We start from the raw sequence: 21129 nt of genomic DNA on the forward strand, positions 1-21129 counted from the left end.
CCAACTATACATAACAGAGGGAATGTGTAGTAAAACTGTAAATGTGCAACAAAAATCCTTTAAAATTATACAACTTGAGCATATAAATTCTGGTATTGAATATCTTTTTTTAAAATACCCCCATACAAAATATAAATGTATTGAACTATTTTTAAACTGCTTTACAGGAAATTAGGTTGAATTAAGAAAATATAGCTGGACAATGTACTACAGTTTAAATACACTACAATTACCAGTTGTTATAAATTCAATGCCTCTCTATATTTCACATTACAACCCTTGTTTCTTAAATGATTACTCAAGTATAAGGAATGTTTTATACAAATATAAAAAAACTCAAATCTGATTAAAGAGTCACAAAACTTTTAATTGTTTTCAAAACATTAGTACAATAGGGGGAAATGCTCAACAATACATGTTTAAAGCCACTGTGTAGATACATACCCTGGGTATATATGTTACATGTTTAAAGCCACTGTGTAGATACATACCCTGGGTATATATGTTACATGTTTAAAGCCACTGTGTAGATACATACCCTGGGTATATATGTTACATGTTTAAAGCCACTGTGTAGATACATACCCTGGGTAAATATGTTACATGTTTAAAGCCACTGTGTAGATACATACCCTGGGTATATGTCACAGACATGGGAACGCAATGGCACCTCAAGAACATTACCCTGGCAACAAAAATTCAATAGGAACACAAGTTACCATGGTAACCAAAGGAATACAAAATAACAAGATCAATGAGCACAAGACAAAAAAAATAACATGTTAAACAATAACAATCTTCACACTCTGGCAGCAGCAGCAGTACTACATTCAGTAATAAATGCCCATCCACAGCAGTAAGAACTTCTCTTTGTCAATTTAACAGCATCATATTGAAACAGTTGGTTGAAATTTTCACCGTTTCCTTTTTTTTTGCACAATTACTGGTTCAGAATTTTCCAGTTTACCGAATGTACCTGGTATGTATAGCCAGATATAACCAGTTTCTCTTCATTAGCAATCAATTTAAACAGTCATTGTTGATGCGTAAAATAACAACTTTCAGTTAAATGTTCATGGCAGAGAAAATCAACTGACTTATAAATCCACAAAATCAATGTTTAACATTTAAATCACCAGTGCAATCAAATTTAATTCATATCTATATGTAATACACATAAATCTTCTAATACTTCGTTCTTAAAATCCTCTACAACATCGGGATAAGCACCAGTCCTTAGAGATTGGTCACCTTACCCGGTAATATGGTACATGTACATATGTATACCTTATGCTAATACTGTACTTCATTAACATACAAAAGCATGTTATTGATTATTATTTTAAATAGCCCTGAGCTAAATCAAATCTGATTTGTTACATTGATTCATATATTTCGGATTATTAAGCAAGAAGTAGATCAGCACACAATGATAGATTTGTTTATACCGGTAATAATGCCAATTAGCCTGCACTGGCAAACACGATTTGCAATTTATCCGATTTATTTTAATTTTCAGAAAGATTTCTAATGATTATATTGAATACAGAGTAACTGTCCTACAGCTTGAATCTGTGTATTGTATCTTACAACCCTGACTATATACACCTGTTAACCATTACAAACAAGCAGATACTGGGAAACAATCACAGATAGATAATTGGGACATACACCTTGTTTCACTACTACAGTAAGTGAAGATATTTTCACATCATTTAAAGAGACAATTTAAAAAGAAGATAAATGATTTCTGAAAATTCTTCAAAAATATATATTTTTATCTGAAATCAGCAAGCATAAAATTGATATAACTTTGTGCCATCCATTGAAACTCCAACTACTTCGAACGGAACACAGTAGTGCAGTGGACCACATACACGTTCACAATCCAATCATAAATACAGAAATATAAATACGTAATTACAAAACATGAAATTTAAGCAACAATTTGTTTGTTGTATTGTTATCCCTTGAAAAATCAACTCGATTGATTTTTATTTTACATTGTATATTGAATTGGATTCATAAGAACTACAGAACTGGTGTAAATCAATAGAGGTATTCTGATAGGAATTTGGTAATGCGTAGATTTGAACCTTGACCTGCTGTTCTTTGGTGATTAATATGCTTTTTTCGCATCCAGCTTCAGTCCAAGAAATGTGATTTATTTTTATGTAAATATAAATTATCTAGCTTATTGAAAATCAGGTCATAATGAAAACGGAAAAGGCTTGTAGTTTTTATCCTTGGTATATATGAATTTAGCAACTCTAGGCCTTTCCATAATGCTTTGTAAAATAGCGGCTGTAAGTCTCCTCAGAAGTTGTTTTCCTAACAAAAACAGTTGAAAGAGGGTTATGAGACCCTTCTTATTGAGCTAACTTTGTGGAGTTGAGGCCTTGCAGTTTATCCTCTATGTTTAGATCTTGTCAATGAAATTCCAGCTTAATACTGACATGTTTTTTACTTAGTTGTAAACCAAAAGAAATACTTCTCAATCTTACAGCAGGTTAGTAAAACTGGTTAAAAGTTGGTAAAAATTGTTTTTAAACCTAAAAAAAATTATCCATAAAAAAAGAAGTTATGGATTTCTAATATAGTTTGATTTCTTCATCTATATTAAGCCTAAAACCAAAAAAAAAGAGCGATTCTTCTAAAAGTTGCAAACATTTCACATTTAAACAAGACAAGATATATCACAGAATAGCTTCCTGGCTATCAATGCTCCTTCGTGAAGGCGCTGAACACCTCGTTAAGTTGCTGGGTGACTCGTATAAATGTTGTCCTCCGACTCAACTCCTTCAGCTTACCGGCACCAACATATGTACAAGTGGACCTCACACCCCCTAGGATGTCCAAGATGGTATATTCCACATCACCCCTATACTCGATTTGGACAGTCTTCCCTTCAGAAGCCCTAGAAATAGAAAATAAACACATAAGGTGAAGTCTACCTTCAAAATCTTCAAAAATTTCAGATTATTTATGCTAAATGGCTTCCTTGAATGTATATATAAACTGTACAGCTTCCATGAGTGATGCGTGTATACTTCAATTGCATTTGTCATTAAGAAAGCATTCATATATTATGTATTCAGGCCTGCACAACCTTTTTCTGGGGAAGAAAGACCTTATTCGACCTTTCACCTTGAAGTAAAGGTCACATTAACTAATCATATCAAGCTGCATACATTCAGTGGGTAATACATGTACATTTTAAATTTCAATTTGGTTTAACAATTATAGCCAGGCCACATGTGTTTAAGGTTGGGAGTACCTGTACTCTGCCACGCCTCCAGCATGTTTCTTCATGGCAGTGGCAGAGCTCATGCCATAAAAAAGTTTAAATTTCTTTCCATTCTTTTCCACGATTTCTCCGCCAGATTCTGTGTGCCCCGCAAACATGCCGCCCAACATGACAAAGTCAGCTCCAGCTCCAAAGGCCTTGGAAACGTCTCCTGGACATGTACAACCACCGTCCTACAAACACACGTTAACACCAAGGGAACATTAGCAACAGAATTATTTGAAAATAACACTAGGTCAAAAATATATATTGTATTTGAGTAAAAACCATGCTATCATGGTAAATACAGAGAATACTTATTCCCACAGAGAGATCGCTCATCCATCCGTGATTATAATTTTAACATTGACAAAGACCTCTCAAAGCTGAACATTTGAAATTTTTCTTCACATAAAGAACTGTTGACATGTAGAATAGTCCTCCAGGAGGTGTTCGAGTCACCACCAGACATTTTAAAGGCAAAACAATCTGTCAAGTCAGAATAAATCTTGTATGTTAGCTAAGTTTGTTGAAATCTTAATACTTTACGATAATTGCACTGGGCAAAAGGCTTTGCTAAGATTTTATTTATTTAAAGGAAACAGGCTTCATCTAGGTCAATATGAACTATATTTAATGAAAAAACTTATAAAGTTACTTTTCATCGCATGCATGGCATATGGATATAAATTTTCAAAAAAATGACCAGTAAAAGCCAGGGTAAAAAAATCATGACATTGTTCTTTGCTTTAGTTTCATGATGTCATGGGATAGTTTCTTGCGATGCCACAATGGGAGATGCTATGTGTAACATATAATATTTATACATGTAGATAGCTTCAGAAAATGATGACTTTTCATCTTTTTTATATGTTCAACCATCCTTACAGAGATAATATGTCCGCCGAGTCCATGTGCAGCGTCAGCACATTCTATGACTGCACTGAGCTGTGGGTAACCAACACCGGTCTTCTTACGGGTCGTACATACACTTCCCGGGCCAATGCCGACCTTGATGATGTCGGCTCCAGACAAGATTAACTCCTCAACCATCTCACCTGTCACAACGTTTCCAGCCTAAATTCAGGTCAAAGGTCACAAGGTTAAAGAAATGAAGTAGTCATAGAAGTTTTAATCCCTAACGCTTGTTGGAACAGATAGTAATGTTGTTTTTATAAATGATTTTCTCTTGCCTTATATTTGATCATGATTAAACAAATGTATTTTCCTACTTCATTATGTGCAGGAAGATATTCACAATATGTACATGAAGTTGAAAATCGTTGTGATCAATAAAGAAAACATCAGTAATTATTGGTTTATTGATACATTTTGCAAGTTTTTAATATCAACTGTCAAACTGTTCAAAACAGATACCAAATAAGAGTCTAGAGAGAAAAATAACCAGAGAATAGATTGGCCATGTAGTAAGTTTGAACTTAAGTCATTTATGAACAGCCTTGATAATAGAGTTACCATAATTGTGTGCTTTGGGAACCTTTTCCTGACATCTCTGACGAACTGGACAAAATGTTCCGAGTAACCGTTGGCGACATCGACACAAATGTATTTGATGGCAGGAACACCCTCGAGTATCTCACAAATCTTCTGTAGGTCTCCTTCTCCAGTCCCTGTGCTCACCGCAACATGCTAGTGATGTCAGAAAATATAGAAATGATATCATTTCTCTCATATTTAGATAACAAGAGGTCCATTGGACCTGTATCGCTCACCAGGTTGCATATGTCATTAAAACTGAATGCATTAGTACATCTTTATAAGAAATTTCCACAAAACCAGACAAGATCTATGTTCTAACCGAACTGGGACCAGAATATCTGACTTTCAACTAATCAGGGGCCTCCATTGAGTTGCCATGTTAACAGATTTTGAAATAAGTAATATGTCATATTACAGGGTGTATTTAGACAATACTTTAATTTTCAACTATAAGCTTTTATAAACCTTGATCCAATTTTTAACAATTTATGAAAACTACACCATAGAATATGATCACGTAGCTGTACCAGGGGTCAAATCAACCTCATTCAATTAAGAAATGTTTGTTCTTCCTCAATAATGTTTTTTATCAAATTTTGCACAATCCACTCAGGCAATTAGGGGGTATTAGCGTCTTAAGGTAAAATATTAGATAATTTTCCTCTTTTGGCACCGGTCTTCCTAGTCCAAGGGGTCGAAACAGCCTCATTTATTTAGAAAATGATGGCCCACCCCCATTGAAGTTTCAGTGCAAATTTGGTTAAAATCGACTGGTTTTTAGGAGGAGATGCGCTTTAAAGCAAAATTTAACTAAGTTTCCTTTCAGGGCCCAGCCCCCCTGACCACAGGGGTCGAACCAACCTCATTTATTTAAGAAATGATTGCTCTCTCCTACTGATGCTTCAGACTTAATTTTCCCCTTTGGGGCCCGGCCTTCCTAGCCCCAGGGGTTGAACCAGCCTAATTTGTTTCGGAAATGATTGCCCTCCCCCAATGAAATTTCAGAGCAAATTTGGTTGAAATCGTCCCTGTGGTTGAGGAGCAGATGAGATTTAATGCAAAATTTTAGCTAAGTTCTCCTTCAGGGCCTTGCCCCCCTGGCCTCAGGGGTCGAACCAACCTCATTTATTTAAGAAATGATTGTCCTCCCCCAATGAAGTTTCAGAGCAAATTTGGTTAAAATCGTCTCCGGCGTTAAGGANAACCAACCTCATTTATTTAAGAAATGATTGCCCTCCCCTAGTGATGATTCAGACTGAATTTGGTTGAAATTGTCACGGACAACGGACGAAGGACGACGGACGCTGTGCCACGGCATAAGCTCACTATGTTCCTTCGGACCAGGTGAGCTTATCATATAAACAGGCTCCATTAATTTCAATTTCAATAAATTCCTCCGCTTATTATTTTAATAACTATTAATTCATGTAACATATCAAAAACTTTAATTTGTGATTTAGATACCACTATTTGGTAGTTAAGTCATGGGCTTTTCAAAGAAATTATCTTTTTCATGCACTAAACACTTCTTTAGTCTACTTTGAAAACTCAGTTCATTTCTTTAAAGCATTTTGATAGTTTATCATGAATGTATTGTAGCCTCAATCTAAACATATATTTGCTTCACATCATTCTAAGTATCCAAGCATGCATTATGTTGAAATTTTCCCCCAGACACTCTTGTTTATAATCTCTGTAAAACAGGTTTACCATTAAGCAGTGAAATATATCTACCACAAACAAGATTTAATATATACAAAAATGTTTATAACAATATCCAATTTGTGTCTCCAGCCAATGAACAATAAAGTTTAATTTGAACAATTGCTGATTGTAATGGGAGCAATGTTATATTAGCACTACCCCCAATGCCGCAAATGATGCTAATGGAATTCGTAATACCATTATACACCTACATAATAAATTCTAAATTTGAGTGAAATCAACAAATATCTTAATTTCCACCAATCAGAGGATGTGACGGCCATGATGGATGGCAGATCAAAAACCAAAAGTAATTTACACACCACCTTCTATTCACAAACACCGAGGTAAAGTTCCGTCACCCTTCTTTGTTTTTGAGAGGTCTTAATCACATGTATAGAAAATATTGTGAGCTAATGATATTAACATTACACAGTCTCTACCATAAGTACCTGTATAATATCTTTAGCTTCCTCAGCAAACTGCTTCCAGGCGTCCACAGAGTAGTGCTTGTGTATGCATGTGAACATGGCATGCTGTGATAACAATAAACATTAAAATGCTAGCTCTCTTCATACATGTTGATGTATATATATGTTACTTAAAAATTGGCACACCCCTGCAGGTGGGGGATCGGGAAAGAATACACCTGTTACCCACTGCATGTATCGTAGGAGGCAACTAATGTGGGAACACCCTGCAGGAATGGGGATTGCTTTGATGACCTCTTTTTGGGGACACAAAAGCGTCCAAATTAAATCTGCTGCACCCATTGCAGTATTTGGGATCTTTATTTCCCTTTCTATTTCTAACTACCTTTTATTTTCTAGCGCCTTGCTTGGCAACACCTCACTTTTGGACTTAATGTTGAGCATTCGCCCAGGTGAGGAAGGCAATGGGTTCTGTCCCCAAGCCGGGACATACAACATACTCTGTCTCCTGCATACACTTCACACATGGAGGCACGTCCTTAAATGACCTTATATTTTAGCTGTTAATAGGACGTCAAACAAAACTAAACCAAACCAGCTTAAAAATTGGCAAATTGTACATCAAACCACTATAATATAGTTAATTTACTTTTAAGTGCTTAAACATGTTTTTTTCTTCTTTTTTCTGGTGCAGCTATAATCTTTCAATAGACAATATTTTTTACAAGTTGCATATATATCAGCTAGGTAGACCTATCATGATAACTAGGATTGTAAGTAACATGTAAAACTGCTTGTTAAATCAATTTTGATAAAAAAAATAAGCTCATCTCATTTATGATAATGATGACAAATGAAGACCTGTAGGTACATAAGCACTGATATCCATCCAATGAAATCTTTCCCCTAATGTTTTGTATACCTTGCCCATAGCCTTGGCCATCTCAAACGTCCCTGTGGTGTCCATGTTGGCCACCATGACGGGAATCCCATAGTAGTTCTGACCGGAGTTTCTGAAGCTGAAGTTACGAGTCAGATCAACCTACAAAAGTATTGGGGAAAACATTTTAAAATCTTCAAAATTTACCAAATGTGTAATAAATAATAGCCTGATATATATGTAAACATTATAATCTATCAAATGTATGCCTTATATATATACCAATCCCACAATCTACAAACATGACAGTATATTATATAAATCTTACACCCTTCTAAATTTCACCAAATTAGGTAATTAAATATAAGATGTCATCTTGAAAATGGTAAAATACAGCTTGAATTCTCCTATCCTGAAATAGACGAATTGGAAGCTTTAAACAAGAGGTTTCATTGGGTTACTAAGTTACATGAGTTTAATTAACTTATTAAATGACATACAACAGACATGGTAACAAAAGTAAAGTCCTTGAGAAATTGACATGTCCTCTCTAGACGATTTGATACACTGTACTATAATTACAACGTACATGTAAAAACACATGTAAGCATTCTTACATCAAGATTGACATGTCCTCTCTAGACGATTTGATACACTGTACTATAATAACAATGTAACAACACATGTAAGCATTCTTCCATTAAGATTGATATGTCCTCTCTAGACGATTTGATACACAGTACTATAATTACATAAAAAGACATGTAAGCATCCTCCCATCAAGATTGACATGTCCTCTCTAGACCATCTGATACACTGTACTATAATTACGATGTAAAAACACATGTAAGCATTCTTACATCAAGATTGTCATGTCCTCTCTAGACGATTTGATACACTGTACTATAATTACATAAAAAGACATGTAAGCATCCTACCATCAAGATTGACATGTCCTCTCTAGACCATCTGATACACTGTACTATAATTACAATGTAAAAACACATGTAAGCATTCTTCCATCAAGATTGACATGTCCTCTCTAGACGATTTGATACACTGTACTATAATTACAATGTAAAAACACATGTAAGCATTCTTCCATCAAGATTGACATGTCCTCTCTAGATCTAGATGATTTGATACACTGTACTATAATTACAATGTAAAAACACATGTAAGCATTCTTCCATTAAGATTGACATGTCCTCTCTAGACTATTTGATACACTACTATAATTACAATGTACATGTAAGCATTCTTCCATCAAGATTGACATGTCCTCTCTAGACGATTTGATACACTGTACTATAATTACAATGTAAAAACACATGTAAACATTCTTCCATCAAGAATGTCTGGACATATTTCATATATAGTCTTCAAATAATTCCTGGGGGAAAAACATTTAACTTATTCAACCATATACAGTAAGTACACTATGCATTTACCATATAAATCTTCAGTTGGTGGTAGAAAGTTCCTGAGAGTCTTAAGCTGAATTGTTTAAGAATAATATATACACTATATATAGTTGATATCACTTAATATGATTGCTTTAATACTGATCATGAGAATCTGTTTCAAAAAATATACAATGTTATTCAATTGCAATTATTGTACGGTATATAAATATATATGTTGAAAGTACATTATATAATCATTAAAATAATGGAGACCAAACTTTCAAAGTGCACCTAGCTACATGAACATGGTACAGGCAAAAAACCGAAGGGGCCCCGACGTCCCATCCTTTATAATTTATGAATACCTGATACATTAGATTCTGTTATGGTTGAGTAAGTAGAAAAACTCTTCATTTTGTTAACACCACTGCATATCATCAGCAATTCAGTACAGCATGCTCAACATCAAATACAAGTGAAAGTGGATTTAACAATCTGTCTTTGGCAAGGTTTGTATATGAGCTTTTTCTTGATAAAAAATAGAGTCTATTATTGTCAGTATTGGGCGATATTGATTCTCCACACAAAGATGAAGGATTATTGAAGGAAGCAAGATACAAATGTAAGTATCCTGAGGTTCAGTGCCAAATTTCTGCACCCATGGGTAGAATGTCTATACCCCCTATACCTACAGGATGGTCCAACTTTCTCGCCTCTCTTACCATGTACACTGCAAGTACAATTTGGTAACGAAATTATGACATTGTAAATACAGACAGAAACTATTACAAATGTACATTGTATACAGTAGTAGATTGTTTAGATATCTTACAAATTAGTAAATTACATAATACAAGAACATCTTCTGAAAGAGCAGAGGAAATCTGATATACCAGGGCAGAGGTATACCTCAAGGACAAAATCTGATATACCAGGGCAGAGGTATACCTCAAGGACAAAATCTGATATACCAGGGCAGAGGTATACCTCAAGGACAATAAAGTATGTTTCGGTGGTAGATCATTATCATCTTCATGACCAGCTGATCATGACCGAAACGAAAGTTCTGGTAAGGATTTAGAAAATTTACATTGTAGTTCCTGAACTGAAAGTTCACCTGTACGTATACATGTGGGAGTTATATTGGTAATTATCTTGCAAGGGTGTCCAATACGGGACATGCATATCTTTCATAGATGCAGGAGAAAATTATAGAATTAAATACTAACATTTATGTGTATGAGGAGGGACAGCACATAACTTTGGAGTAAGAGAGGGTACATACAATCATTCCATAAACAACAATATCCTTAAATCATCCAAAACACTAGGAGCTGCAGATATACAGTGGTCTTTTATATGTCTGGTGGCCCGTTGCAAAAATAACCTTAATATATTAAGGGACAGACAGTACATCAAAATTGCAAGGACAATGTTAGGATTCCAATTTATCTTGGAAATAGGAATGAATCTTAATGTTGATATCTTTTTTTCTTTTAAATGCATATTTAATGTACATGATTTATTTGTTCTAAACAAGATTTTTATTCAGTGAGCAAACATATATATAAAGCAAAGTTTCTAATCTGATTAATTACCGTACATACAACAGAAATTAACATTTACCTCTTATGGAAGTTGATTTTCGTTAATTGAATTTACAAATGCATGTAGAGATCTGATAGGGTCCCCCTACTGTATTTCAGTAGGATTATCACATCCTCCATTCCCTTCAGTAATTACCGGTACATGTGGGTACATACATTCAGCAATAAAAGGTGTTTATGGAGACTTTATCAATGTGATTTCCTGCCATCTCATTTTAGTACTCCCACCAAACTAGCAAAACAAATGAACAAACTCACTAAATGCCAGGGCCTGTATTATTTATTTATTTTTATTTGCTACAAGTCTGCAACTATAAGTTCACTTGCATTGATTAAGATACTTACAAAGGCCTATACGTATACCCAGCTGACTAGTCTGGCTCCAGCCCCTAAGTTTTTTATGGAGATAAGCTAGTACATTTCTCAACTGCATTTTACTACTAGCTTATCTCCCACTAGTTAAGAACTTAGGATCAGAATCTAGAATCAGACATCCAAGTGATCAAATTAAAATTATTAGTTACATCGTATTTTTTTTCTAAATACCGGGTAATTCAATATTCTAAAGACAAGGGCCAGTCTTCCAGCTGGCTAGTGGTTGAATTTAATAAACACAGTAGATCTAGAACTATATACAATATATAATATTTACAATTAGCAGTTTGTTTTCTTCTGGTTCACAGTATGTGCTGTGTTTGTGTACAGATGCACTGGCCGACTTGTACAGAATGATTACAGATGAGAATAGTGTATGTATGTATTATGTATCGTAATTCATCAAATAAGCTCCCTGTGTGCCTTCTCAATACAGGAAAATAACAAATTCAAGATTTCAGATCCTCCATTTTTTCCAAAAATCTCTAAATTTAGTTAAGATTCTGGGCCCGTATTCATGAAACCGTTCTCATACTCTGACAAGCATACATTTTGTTTACTCAATTTTTAGATCTGCTTCAAATCTAATAATACTAATTTTTCATATTTAATAGTCAAATGATTCATGACAATTCATAGGAAATCATGATAGATTATATATATAATTAATCATAGTCAGGAGGTAATATGACTAATCATGAATTAAAATGATTAATTTGAACAAGTCTAGATGCTCAGACAAGAGAGGGGGGCTTGTTAGGTTGAATAAAGGAATGCTCACAGTACTCCCTGACCGCCCTGCAGATGACCCACTGATAATTGTATTGGACAGACACCCAGGCCACTGGTGCTGCCATAACTGGCCCAACTGTGAACAATCTGGCCATAGCAGATACATAGTTATGTAATCTTAGATCAGTTATTGATTTATATTTACATGGAATGCAACAAACTGATGGATGCAGGCATCTGCATGTATATACATGTACAGCTGGCAATTACAATAACATATGTTATAGTTCATACATATATACAGCACAGTACAATTACCAGGTAGCTCATCTAAACTGGCTTCTGGGGTTCAGCTCAAACAGAAGCCCACTGGCTGCCAGAGGCTGCCCAGAATCTGAACATGTGATGCAGGGTATAGGTTACTTTCATTGGAAAGGGCAAACTGCTCAATTTTTATTGCAATCCATCATTGGCTGGTCAGCTGGTCACTTTTCGTTATAATACAAATTCTTGTAATTTATAATAAAAATGAGAAGATATACAATAATGTAGATGCATATATGTCTGCCAAAAACCAGCTGACCCAAAATAATTGACCCTAATCCATTCCAACAATTGTATATCACCGTACTTTATGACCAAAAAAACAAATATTGTTTTGCGAGCTAGTACATTTATATAATATGACAAATAAGAATTTTTTTTAAACATATATGTATGTATTCAAGCAATTCGAAAAGCAAAAAACCTTTATAATTATTATTCATTGTAATGTAATAATTTTTATATATGCTAAACTGACAAATAAGCAATATTTTAACTCAGATATGTATAGAGTTCCCCATCTGAGGCCCCACTGATGGTATCACTAACCACTGTATGTGTGTCAGTGTGTATTATCTGTAACACCTCCACATATCAACAAGTAGATATCTACATAATTAATGTACATGTAAGACATACATGTTTAGCAGATGTTTAAGTCAACTAATCACCTACAGTCGCTGTCAATTTAAAAACCAGAAAAACTCTTTGCATGTGTATTGTGTAACCAGAAATTCCATTCAGCTATCAATAAGGTTTAAATATAAGTCTTTGTTGCGATTACATTTCAAGATTTTAGGCAGGTTTTTAATTATCCTGTTTGGTGCAACATGCAATAGATTGACCATTTAATAAAGATCTAGATTTTCAATCTACATATATAAACTATTATGTTCATGTGAGGAATAAAAACCATATCCAACACTTTGTTCATTGCATTCAAGGTGATGGGATTTCAAACTTAATAAAATTGTTTACACATACATATATATATTAATTAACACATGTAGCATACATCATGGGTTATTCACGGCAGCAGATATTCGAAACTAATGTAGTTTAATGACAAACCTCACCAAAGACATTTTGGGTGAACACCTTACATACCGTGTCACCGGAGATCGCTGACGTACATTTGGCATAGTGAATGTAGGGACTGTGATTAGAGTGCTACCAATAGAATAACCACACTTTACACAACAAAGTTCTACAAGCTTTAATACAAAACAATGTAATGGAACGATCACATACTTAACTCCACAAATTTCTACCTACTACTTCAGTTTCTATCTTTGTATATAGTAATACAAGTAAAGTTAATAGATAACAAGAGTAATGTAATCAAACAACTATAAAAGCACTTATTAACATTATTTGTTTATTTTACAACAATTATGAAATACGTTTTTACAACTTATCTTAATCACTCTTGTTTGCCCGGATGAGCACGCCGCCTTGGTGAAAGGCAAGTGCGCTATCCACTGCGCCACCCAACCACCTCATAAAAACATTTGACCTATAAGGATCCCTATCCCACTGCAGACAAAACCCTAAATAATTCAAATTCAGTTTTTTATACATAAACTTAAAGAAACCTCCCATTACTTTTGTTCAAACTACCACTGTAGTGGGACCAGGACACTGATTAGTAGTTCCGTTGGTTATTAAAGCAACTATATTGTGATGGGAGGTACCGGTTTCTTATCTGGTTTGGCCTCATTTAATTTTTCAAGACTATCCCTGTTATGGTATTATTTGATTTAAGGGCTTTAATGACCAGTAAATCTTTGAAAGTATGTTTTTGACTCCCTTCAAATGATCTTTGACTCTTGGGTGAACGAAAGGTGTATTTGACATACTAAGGTAATTCATTTTTTGATTTTCCAAAATTCAGCAAAATTTGTATTAGACTTCTTGATCTGACATTTATTAATTGAATTTATCAATGTCACACAAAAGTCTAGTGAATATTATATTTGTTTCAATGTTTACATGGTAATGTTTCATTGCTGCCAATTGAATATACAAAATGTATATATATATATATATAGGTTAACTTACATTATAATCCAAGCTTGAAATGTACATGTTATGTATCTTTTAACATTTATGATGGTAATAACAAGTATGCAACATTATATATGTATTATGCAGTTCCGTTCACACATATTTACAAACATAAATCATAATATATTTATTAATTAATTTGCAGAAGTACATCTTTTGAGCTTGAGTTGAATATTTGAACAAAAACCAATTGCATACATAAGATCATGGACTTAAGATACTAATCTAATTTCGTGATATGATATATTGATTTATGATTTGGACTTTGTTCGTTGTTGTTTGAAGATTTCCAAACGCTGTTAACTTTAACAGTCATTTTGAGATCCCCCCCAACATCAGACATGCACCTGCATTTCAGACAATGTTTCTGTTACGTTAAAAATGTTGTCTTAGTGACTTGCATTATATCGAAGTGATTTAAATTCTACTTACATATATGGTGAAATGCAGGAAGCAAATAATTGGGAAATTAATAATTAACAAAAAAAGGGAAAAAATCCGCATCTCTAAACTTAGTATCCTCCAACGAATTAAAGCTTAGCAAGACCTTCTCATCGGCCCTGCATAGTGATACCAAAGGCAACGATATCGTATTAAATACATCGAACAGGTTCTATCTAGATTTGTTTTTTATTTGTTTTATTTATTAATGTGTTTTTATTTTGTATAGATTTGTGTAGATTGATTGGGTTTTGAATCGGCATTTTCAACCATTAATATTTTTTATCTCAAAACGTTAACAATATCAAATAAATATGCGGTACAATATCTTCCGTAGGTTCAATCATTCCACACACGTCACCGGAGTGAAAACACGTATTTTTACTATTTTTTATGCAATATCTGCCCCAAATCACGTTTGTTCATCATCGCTTTCATTGCACTTATCCATTTTAACCAAAAATGATATGAAATTAACAAAAGTTAAACATGCATTGACGATAAACAAATGACTTGAAACCCACCGACATGGATCGCAGACAGTGTATTGCAAAATACCGGACACGTGTGATTGTTGGCAACCATTTACCTCTGATCTGCTCTTCAGTGTACTTCTTTTTGGTCTGACCAACACATCCTTGAAATCCAATTTGATATCACTGTCGATTCTTGGCATAATGGCAATGTACTAACTTCAGTCAGGTTTGATGACCTTCGTTCGCGCCAAAAGGAAGTAACAACCTTTATTGTCTCCAAACAAGAGAGTTCCAGTAGCGGCTATAGAGGCTCATTACGGGGTTTACACTTTCTTCGTTTTGCTCCAAACGTTTTATGCATAGTTAGACAATGATTAAAACTGTGTATATTTATAAATGGGTATACAACTTTTGTAAAAATTACTGTTTGAAAGGGAATTAATAAAATAAAAAAATAAAAATAAATGATCACGAATTAGACCGTTTTTATTATCTTCTATTAGATCTTCATCTGCAAAAATATATATAAAAAAACTTACATTCCAAAAAAATATGAAATTCCAATATACTCAGTTGTCAAACGCTTTATTTCTTACTGATATTTGCTACATGTAAATTGTTTGCCGCTTTTTTGTTAACATTTATTTGCTTTACTGAAACTTTACAAGACCATGAAAAAAATCGATCGAGTAAAAATTAAGTTCGATCACAGAATTAGATTAGTTATCTAAGTCGGTGGTTCGATCAAGTATATTAACTGCAAATCGTTAGTTCCGACGGTAGTCGACAAAGCAGCAGTAAAGTTTTCGATTATTTGTCAATAATTTCTTAATGATACCATGTAAAGCAAATATAGCATCACTGGTGCCTACACCAGATTTACACCCGAACTGAGTGTCGGTGATGATATTATACCGCTCAGACCATTTTAACAGTATATTGTTCAAAACAGTATGGTAAATAATTTCGAGCAACAGCTCACTAACGTTATTTCTCTGTAGTTATTTGTGTCATTAGCATCACCTTTCTTTTAATCATGGAAAAATGATTCTTAGACCAGCTTGATGGAAATATTCCCCGTTCAAAAATAGAATTCAATAATTTGGAAAGTATAGGGACAAAAACTCTTTTAAATTTTACAAAATGCTCGTTAAGTATATAATCAACACCAGGCGATTTACCCGGTTTAGCACTCTTCAAAACATTAATTACTTCATCATGCGTTATAGGAGAATCTAATTAATCATAAACAACTGAGTTATCTCCGTCCTAACGGTCAATTGATTCATCACCTTTGCATACAACTTTAAATTGTTCAAAAAAAATAATGAGATTTGAGTCAGTTTGTGAAGAGTTTGATTTTCTCTTAAAATACTGGTAAAATAACGTCGGATTACTCCTACGTAACACATTAATACGGTCCCCCTCTGATCTAAAATACTGATAAAATAACGTCGGATTACTCCTTCGTAACACACTAATACGGCCCCCCTTTAATCTAAAATACTGGTAAAATAACGTCGCATTACTCCTACGTAACACATTAATACAGTCCCCCTCTGATCTAAAATACTGATAAAATAACGTCGGATTACTCCTACGTAACATACTAATACGGCCCCCCTTTAATCTAAAATACTGGTGAAATAACGTCGGATTACTCACTACGCAACACACTAATACGGTCCCCTCTGATCTAAAATACTGGAAAAATAACGTCGGATTAGTCACTACGTAACACACTAATACGGTCCCACTCTGATAAAAAATACTGGTAAAATAACGTCGCATTACTCCTACGTAACACATTAATACGCTCCGCCTCTGATCTAAAATACTGATAAAATAACGTCGGATTACTCCTACGTAACACATTAATACGCTCCGCCTCTGATCTAAAATACTGATAAAATAACGTCGGATTACTCCTTCGTAACACACTAATACGGCCCACCCTCTGATCTAAGATACTGGTAAAATAACGTCGGATTTCTCACTACGTAACACACTAATACGGCCCACCCTCTGATATAAAAAGTTTGTGAAGAGTTTGATTTTCTCTTAACATACTGGTAAAATAACGTCGGATTTCTCCTACGTAACACATTAATACGGCCCACCCTCTGTTCTAAAATACTGGTAAAATAACGCCGGATTACTCACTACGTAACACACTAATAAGGTCCCCCTCTGATCTTAAATACTGGTAAAATAACGTCGGATTTCTCCTACGTAACACATTAATACGGCCCACCCTCTGTTCTAAAATACTGGTAAAATAACGCCGGATTACTCACTACGTAACACAATAATACGGTCCCCCTCTGGACTAAAATTCTGGTAAAAAAACGTCGGATTACTCCTACGTAACACACTAATACGGCCCACCCTCTGATATAAAAAGTTTGTGAAGAGTTTGATTTTCTCTTAAAATACTGGTAAAATAACGTCAGATTACTCCTACGTAACACACTAATCCGGCCCCCCTCTGATATAAAATAATGGTAAAATAACGTCGGATTACTCCTTCGTAACACATTAATACGGCCCCCCTCTGATCTAAAATACTGGGAAAATAACGTCGGATTACTCCTACATAACACACTAATACGGTCCCCCTCTGGACTAAAGTACTGGTAAAAAAACGTCGGATTACTCCTACGTAACATACTAATACGGCCCCCCTTTAATCTAAAATACTGGTGAAACAACGTCGGATAACGTAACACACTAATACGGCCACCCTCTGATCTAAAATACTGGGAAAATAACGTCGGATTACTCCTACGTAACACATTAATACAGTCCCCCTCTGATCTAAAATACTGATAAAATAACGGCGGATTACTCCTTCGTAACACACTAATACGGCCCCCCCTCTGATCTAAAATACTGGGAAAATAACGTCGGATTACTCACTACGTAACACACTAATACGGTCCCCCTCTGGACTAAAATACTGGTAAAAAAACGTCGGATTACTCCTACGTAACACACTAATACGGTCCCCCTCTGATCTAAAATACTGGTAAAATAACGTCTGATTACTCCTACGTAACACACTAATACGTAACACACTAATACGGTCCCCCTCTGATCTCAAATACTGGTAAAATAACGTCGGATTACTTCTACGTAACACACTAATACGGTCCCCCTCTGGACTAAAATTCTGGTAAAAAAACGTCGGATTACTCCTACGTAACACATTAATACGGTCCCCCTCTGATCTAAAATTCTGGTAAAATAACGTCGGATTTCTCCTACGTAACATACTAATACGGTCCCCCTCTGATCTAAGACACTGGTAAAAATAACGTCGGATTACTCCTACGTAACACACTTATACGGTCCCCCTCTGATATAAAAAACTGGTAAAATAACGTCGGATTACTCACTACGTAACACATTAATATGGCCCCCCCTCTGAGCTAAAATACTGGTAAAATAACGTCGGATTTCTCACTACGTAACACACTAATACGGTCCCCTCTGATCTAAAATACTGGTAAAATAACGTCGGTTTACTCCTACGTAACACACTAATACGGTCCCCGTTTAATCTAAAATACTGGTAAAATAACGCCGGATTACTCACTACGTAACACACTAATCCGGTCCCCTCTGATCTAAAATACTGGTAAAATAACGACGGATTAATCACTACGTAACACACTAATACGGTCCCCTCTGTTCTAAAATACTGGTAAAATAACGTCGGTTTACTCCTACGTAACACACTAATACGGTCCCGCTCTGATATAAATTAGTGGTAAAATAACGTCGGATTACTCCTACGCAACATACTAATACGGTCCCCCTCTGATCTAAGACACTGGTAAAAATAACGTCGGATTACTCCTACGTAACCCACTTATACGGTCCCCCTCCGATCTAAAATACTGGTAAAATAACGTCAGATTACTCCTACGTAACACACTAATACGTAACACACTAATACGGTCCCCCTCTGGTCTAAAATACTGGTAAAATAACGTCGGATTCCTCCTACGTAACACACTAATACGGCCCGCCCTCTGATATAAAATACTGGTAAAATAACGTCGGATTTCTCACTACGTAACACACTAATACGGTCCCCTCTGTTCTAAAATACTGGTAAAATAACGTCGGTTTACTCCTACGTAACACACTAATACGGTCCCACTCTGATATAAAATACTGGTAAAATAACGTCGGATTACTCACCGGATTACTCCTACGTAACATACTAATACGGCCCCCCTCTGATCTAAAACACTGGTAAAAATAACGTCCGATTACTCCTACGTAACACACTAATACGTAACACACTAATACGGTCCCCCTCTGGTCTAAAATACTGGTAAAATAACGTCGGTTTACTCCTACGTAACACACTAATACGGACCACCCTCTGATCTAAAATACTGGTAAAATATCGCCGGATTGCTCCTACGTAACACACTAATACGGTCCCACTCTGATATAAAATACTGGTAAAATAACGTCGGATTAATCACTACGTAACACACTAATAAGGTCCCCCTCTGATCTTAAATACTGGTAAAATAACGTCGGATTACTCATACGTAACACACTAATACGGTCCCCCTTTGATCTAAAATACTGGTGAAATAACGTCGGATTACTCACTACGTAACACATTAATATGGCCCACCCTCTGATCTAAAATACTGGTAAAATATCGCCGGATTGCTCCTACGTAACACACTAATACGGCCCACCCTCCTAATACGGCCCACCCTCTGATCTAAAATACTGGTACTGATCTAAAATACTGGTAAAATAACGGCGGATTACTCCTACGTAACACACTAATAAGGTCCCCCTCTGATCTTAAATACTGGTAAAATAACGTCGGATTACTTCTACGTAACACACTAATACGGTCCCCCTTTGATCTAAAATACTGGTGAAATAACGTCGGATTACTCACTACGTAACACATTAATATGGCCCACCCTCTGATCTAAAATACTGGTACTGATCTAAAATACTGGTAAAATAACGACGGATTAATCACTACGTAACACACTAATAAGGTCCCCCTCTGATCTTAAATACTGGTAAAATAACGTCGGATTACTCATACGTAACACACTAATACGGACCACCATCTGATCTAAAATACTGGTAAAATAACTTCGGATTACTCCTACGTAACACACTAATACGTAACACACTAATACGGTCCCCCTCTGATCTAAAACACTGGTAGAAATAACGTCGGATTACTCCTACGTAACACACTTATACGGTCCCCCTCTGATATAAAAAACTGGTAAAATAACGTCGGATTACTCATACGTAACACACTAATACGGACCACCATCTGATCTAAAATACTGGTAAAATAACTTCGGATTACTCCTACGTAACACACTAATACGTAACACACTAATACGGTCCCCCTTTGATCTAAAATACTGGTGAAATAACGTCGGATAAAGTAACACACTAATACGGCCACCCTCTGGACTGAAATACTGGTAAAAAAACGTCGGATTACTCCTACGTAACACACTTATACGGTCCCCCTCTGATATAAAAAACTGGTAAAATAACGTCGGATTACTCACTACGCAACACACTAATACGGTCCCCCTCTGGACTAAAATTCTGGTAAAAAAACGTCGGATTACTCCTACGTAACACACTTATACGGTCCCCCTCTGATATAAAAAACTGGTAAAATAACGTCGGATTACTCCTACGCAACATACTAATACGGTCCCCCTCTGATCTAAAACACTGGTAGAAATAACGTCGGATTACTCCTACGTAACACATTAATACGGCCCACCCTCTGATCTAAAATACTGGTACTGATCTAAAATACTGGTAAAATAACGGCGGATTACTCCTACGTAACACACTAATAAGGTCCCCCTCTGATC

The 21129-nt window shown here is 35.3% G+C and overlaps 1 protein-coding gene across 1 annotated transcript; it reads right to left on the reverse strand.

Moving 5' to 3' along the window:
• Nucleotides 1–346: 346 nt before the first annotated feature.
• LOC110446286 (GMP reductase 1-like) lies at nt 347–15499 on the reverse strand. The gene is made up of 7 exons (XM_021491351.1): nt 15343–15499; nt 7844–7963; nt 6943–7026; nt 4763–4936; nt 4175–4363; nt 3278–3480; nt 347–2917 (listed from the first exon to the last, which is right to left on the reverse strand). Exons 1-7 carry the CDS (start codon nt 15427–15429, stop codon nt 2719–2721), a joined length of 1056 nt encoding a protein of 351 aa, XP_021347026.1. The 5' UTR covers nt 15430–15499; the 3' UTR covers nt 347–2718.
• Between the last annotated feature and the right edge of the window lie 5630 nt (nt 15500–21129).

This window comes from Mizuhopecten yessoensis, unplaced genomic scaffold (genome assembly GCF_002113885.1).
Source record: "Mizuhopecten yessoensis strain PY_sf001 unplaced genomic scaffold, ASM211388v2 scaffold2671, whole genome shotgun sequence".
Taxonomy (NCBI): Eukaryota; Metazoa; Mollusca; class Bivalvia; order Pectinida; family Pectinidae; genus Mizuhopecten; species Mizuhopecten yessoensis.

Coding starts and splice junctions, on each gene's coding strand:
- LOC110446286 (XM_021491351.1), bottom strand. CDS start 15,429: ATGCCAAGAATCGACAGTGATATCAAATTGGATTTCAAGGATGTGTTG. Junction 4,364..4,762: donor TCCCAAAGCACACAATTATG/GTAACTCTATTA, acceptor ACCTGAATTTAG/GCTGGAAACGTTGTGACAGG. Junction 3,481..4,174: donor TCGGCGGACATATTATCTCT/GTAAGGATGGTT, acceptor GTGTGTTTGTAG/GACGGTGGTTGTACATGTCC.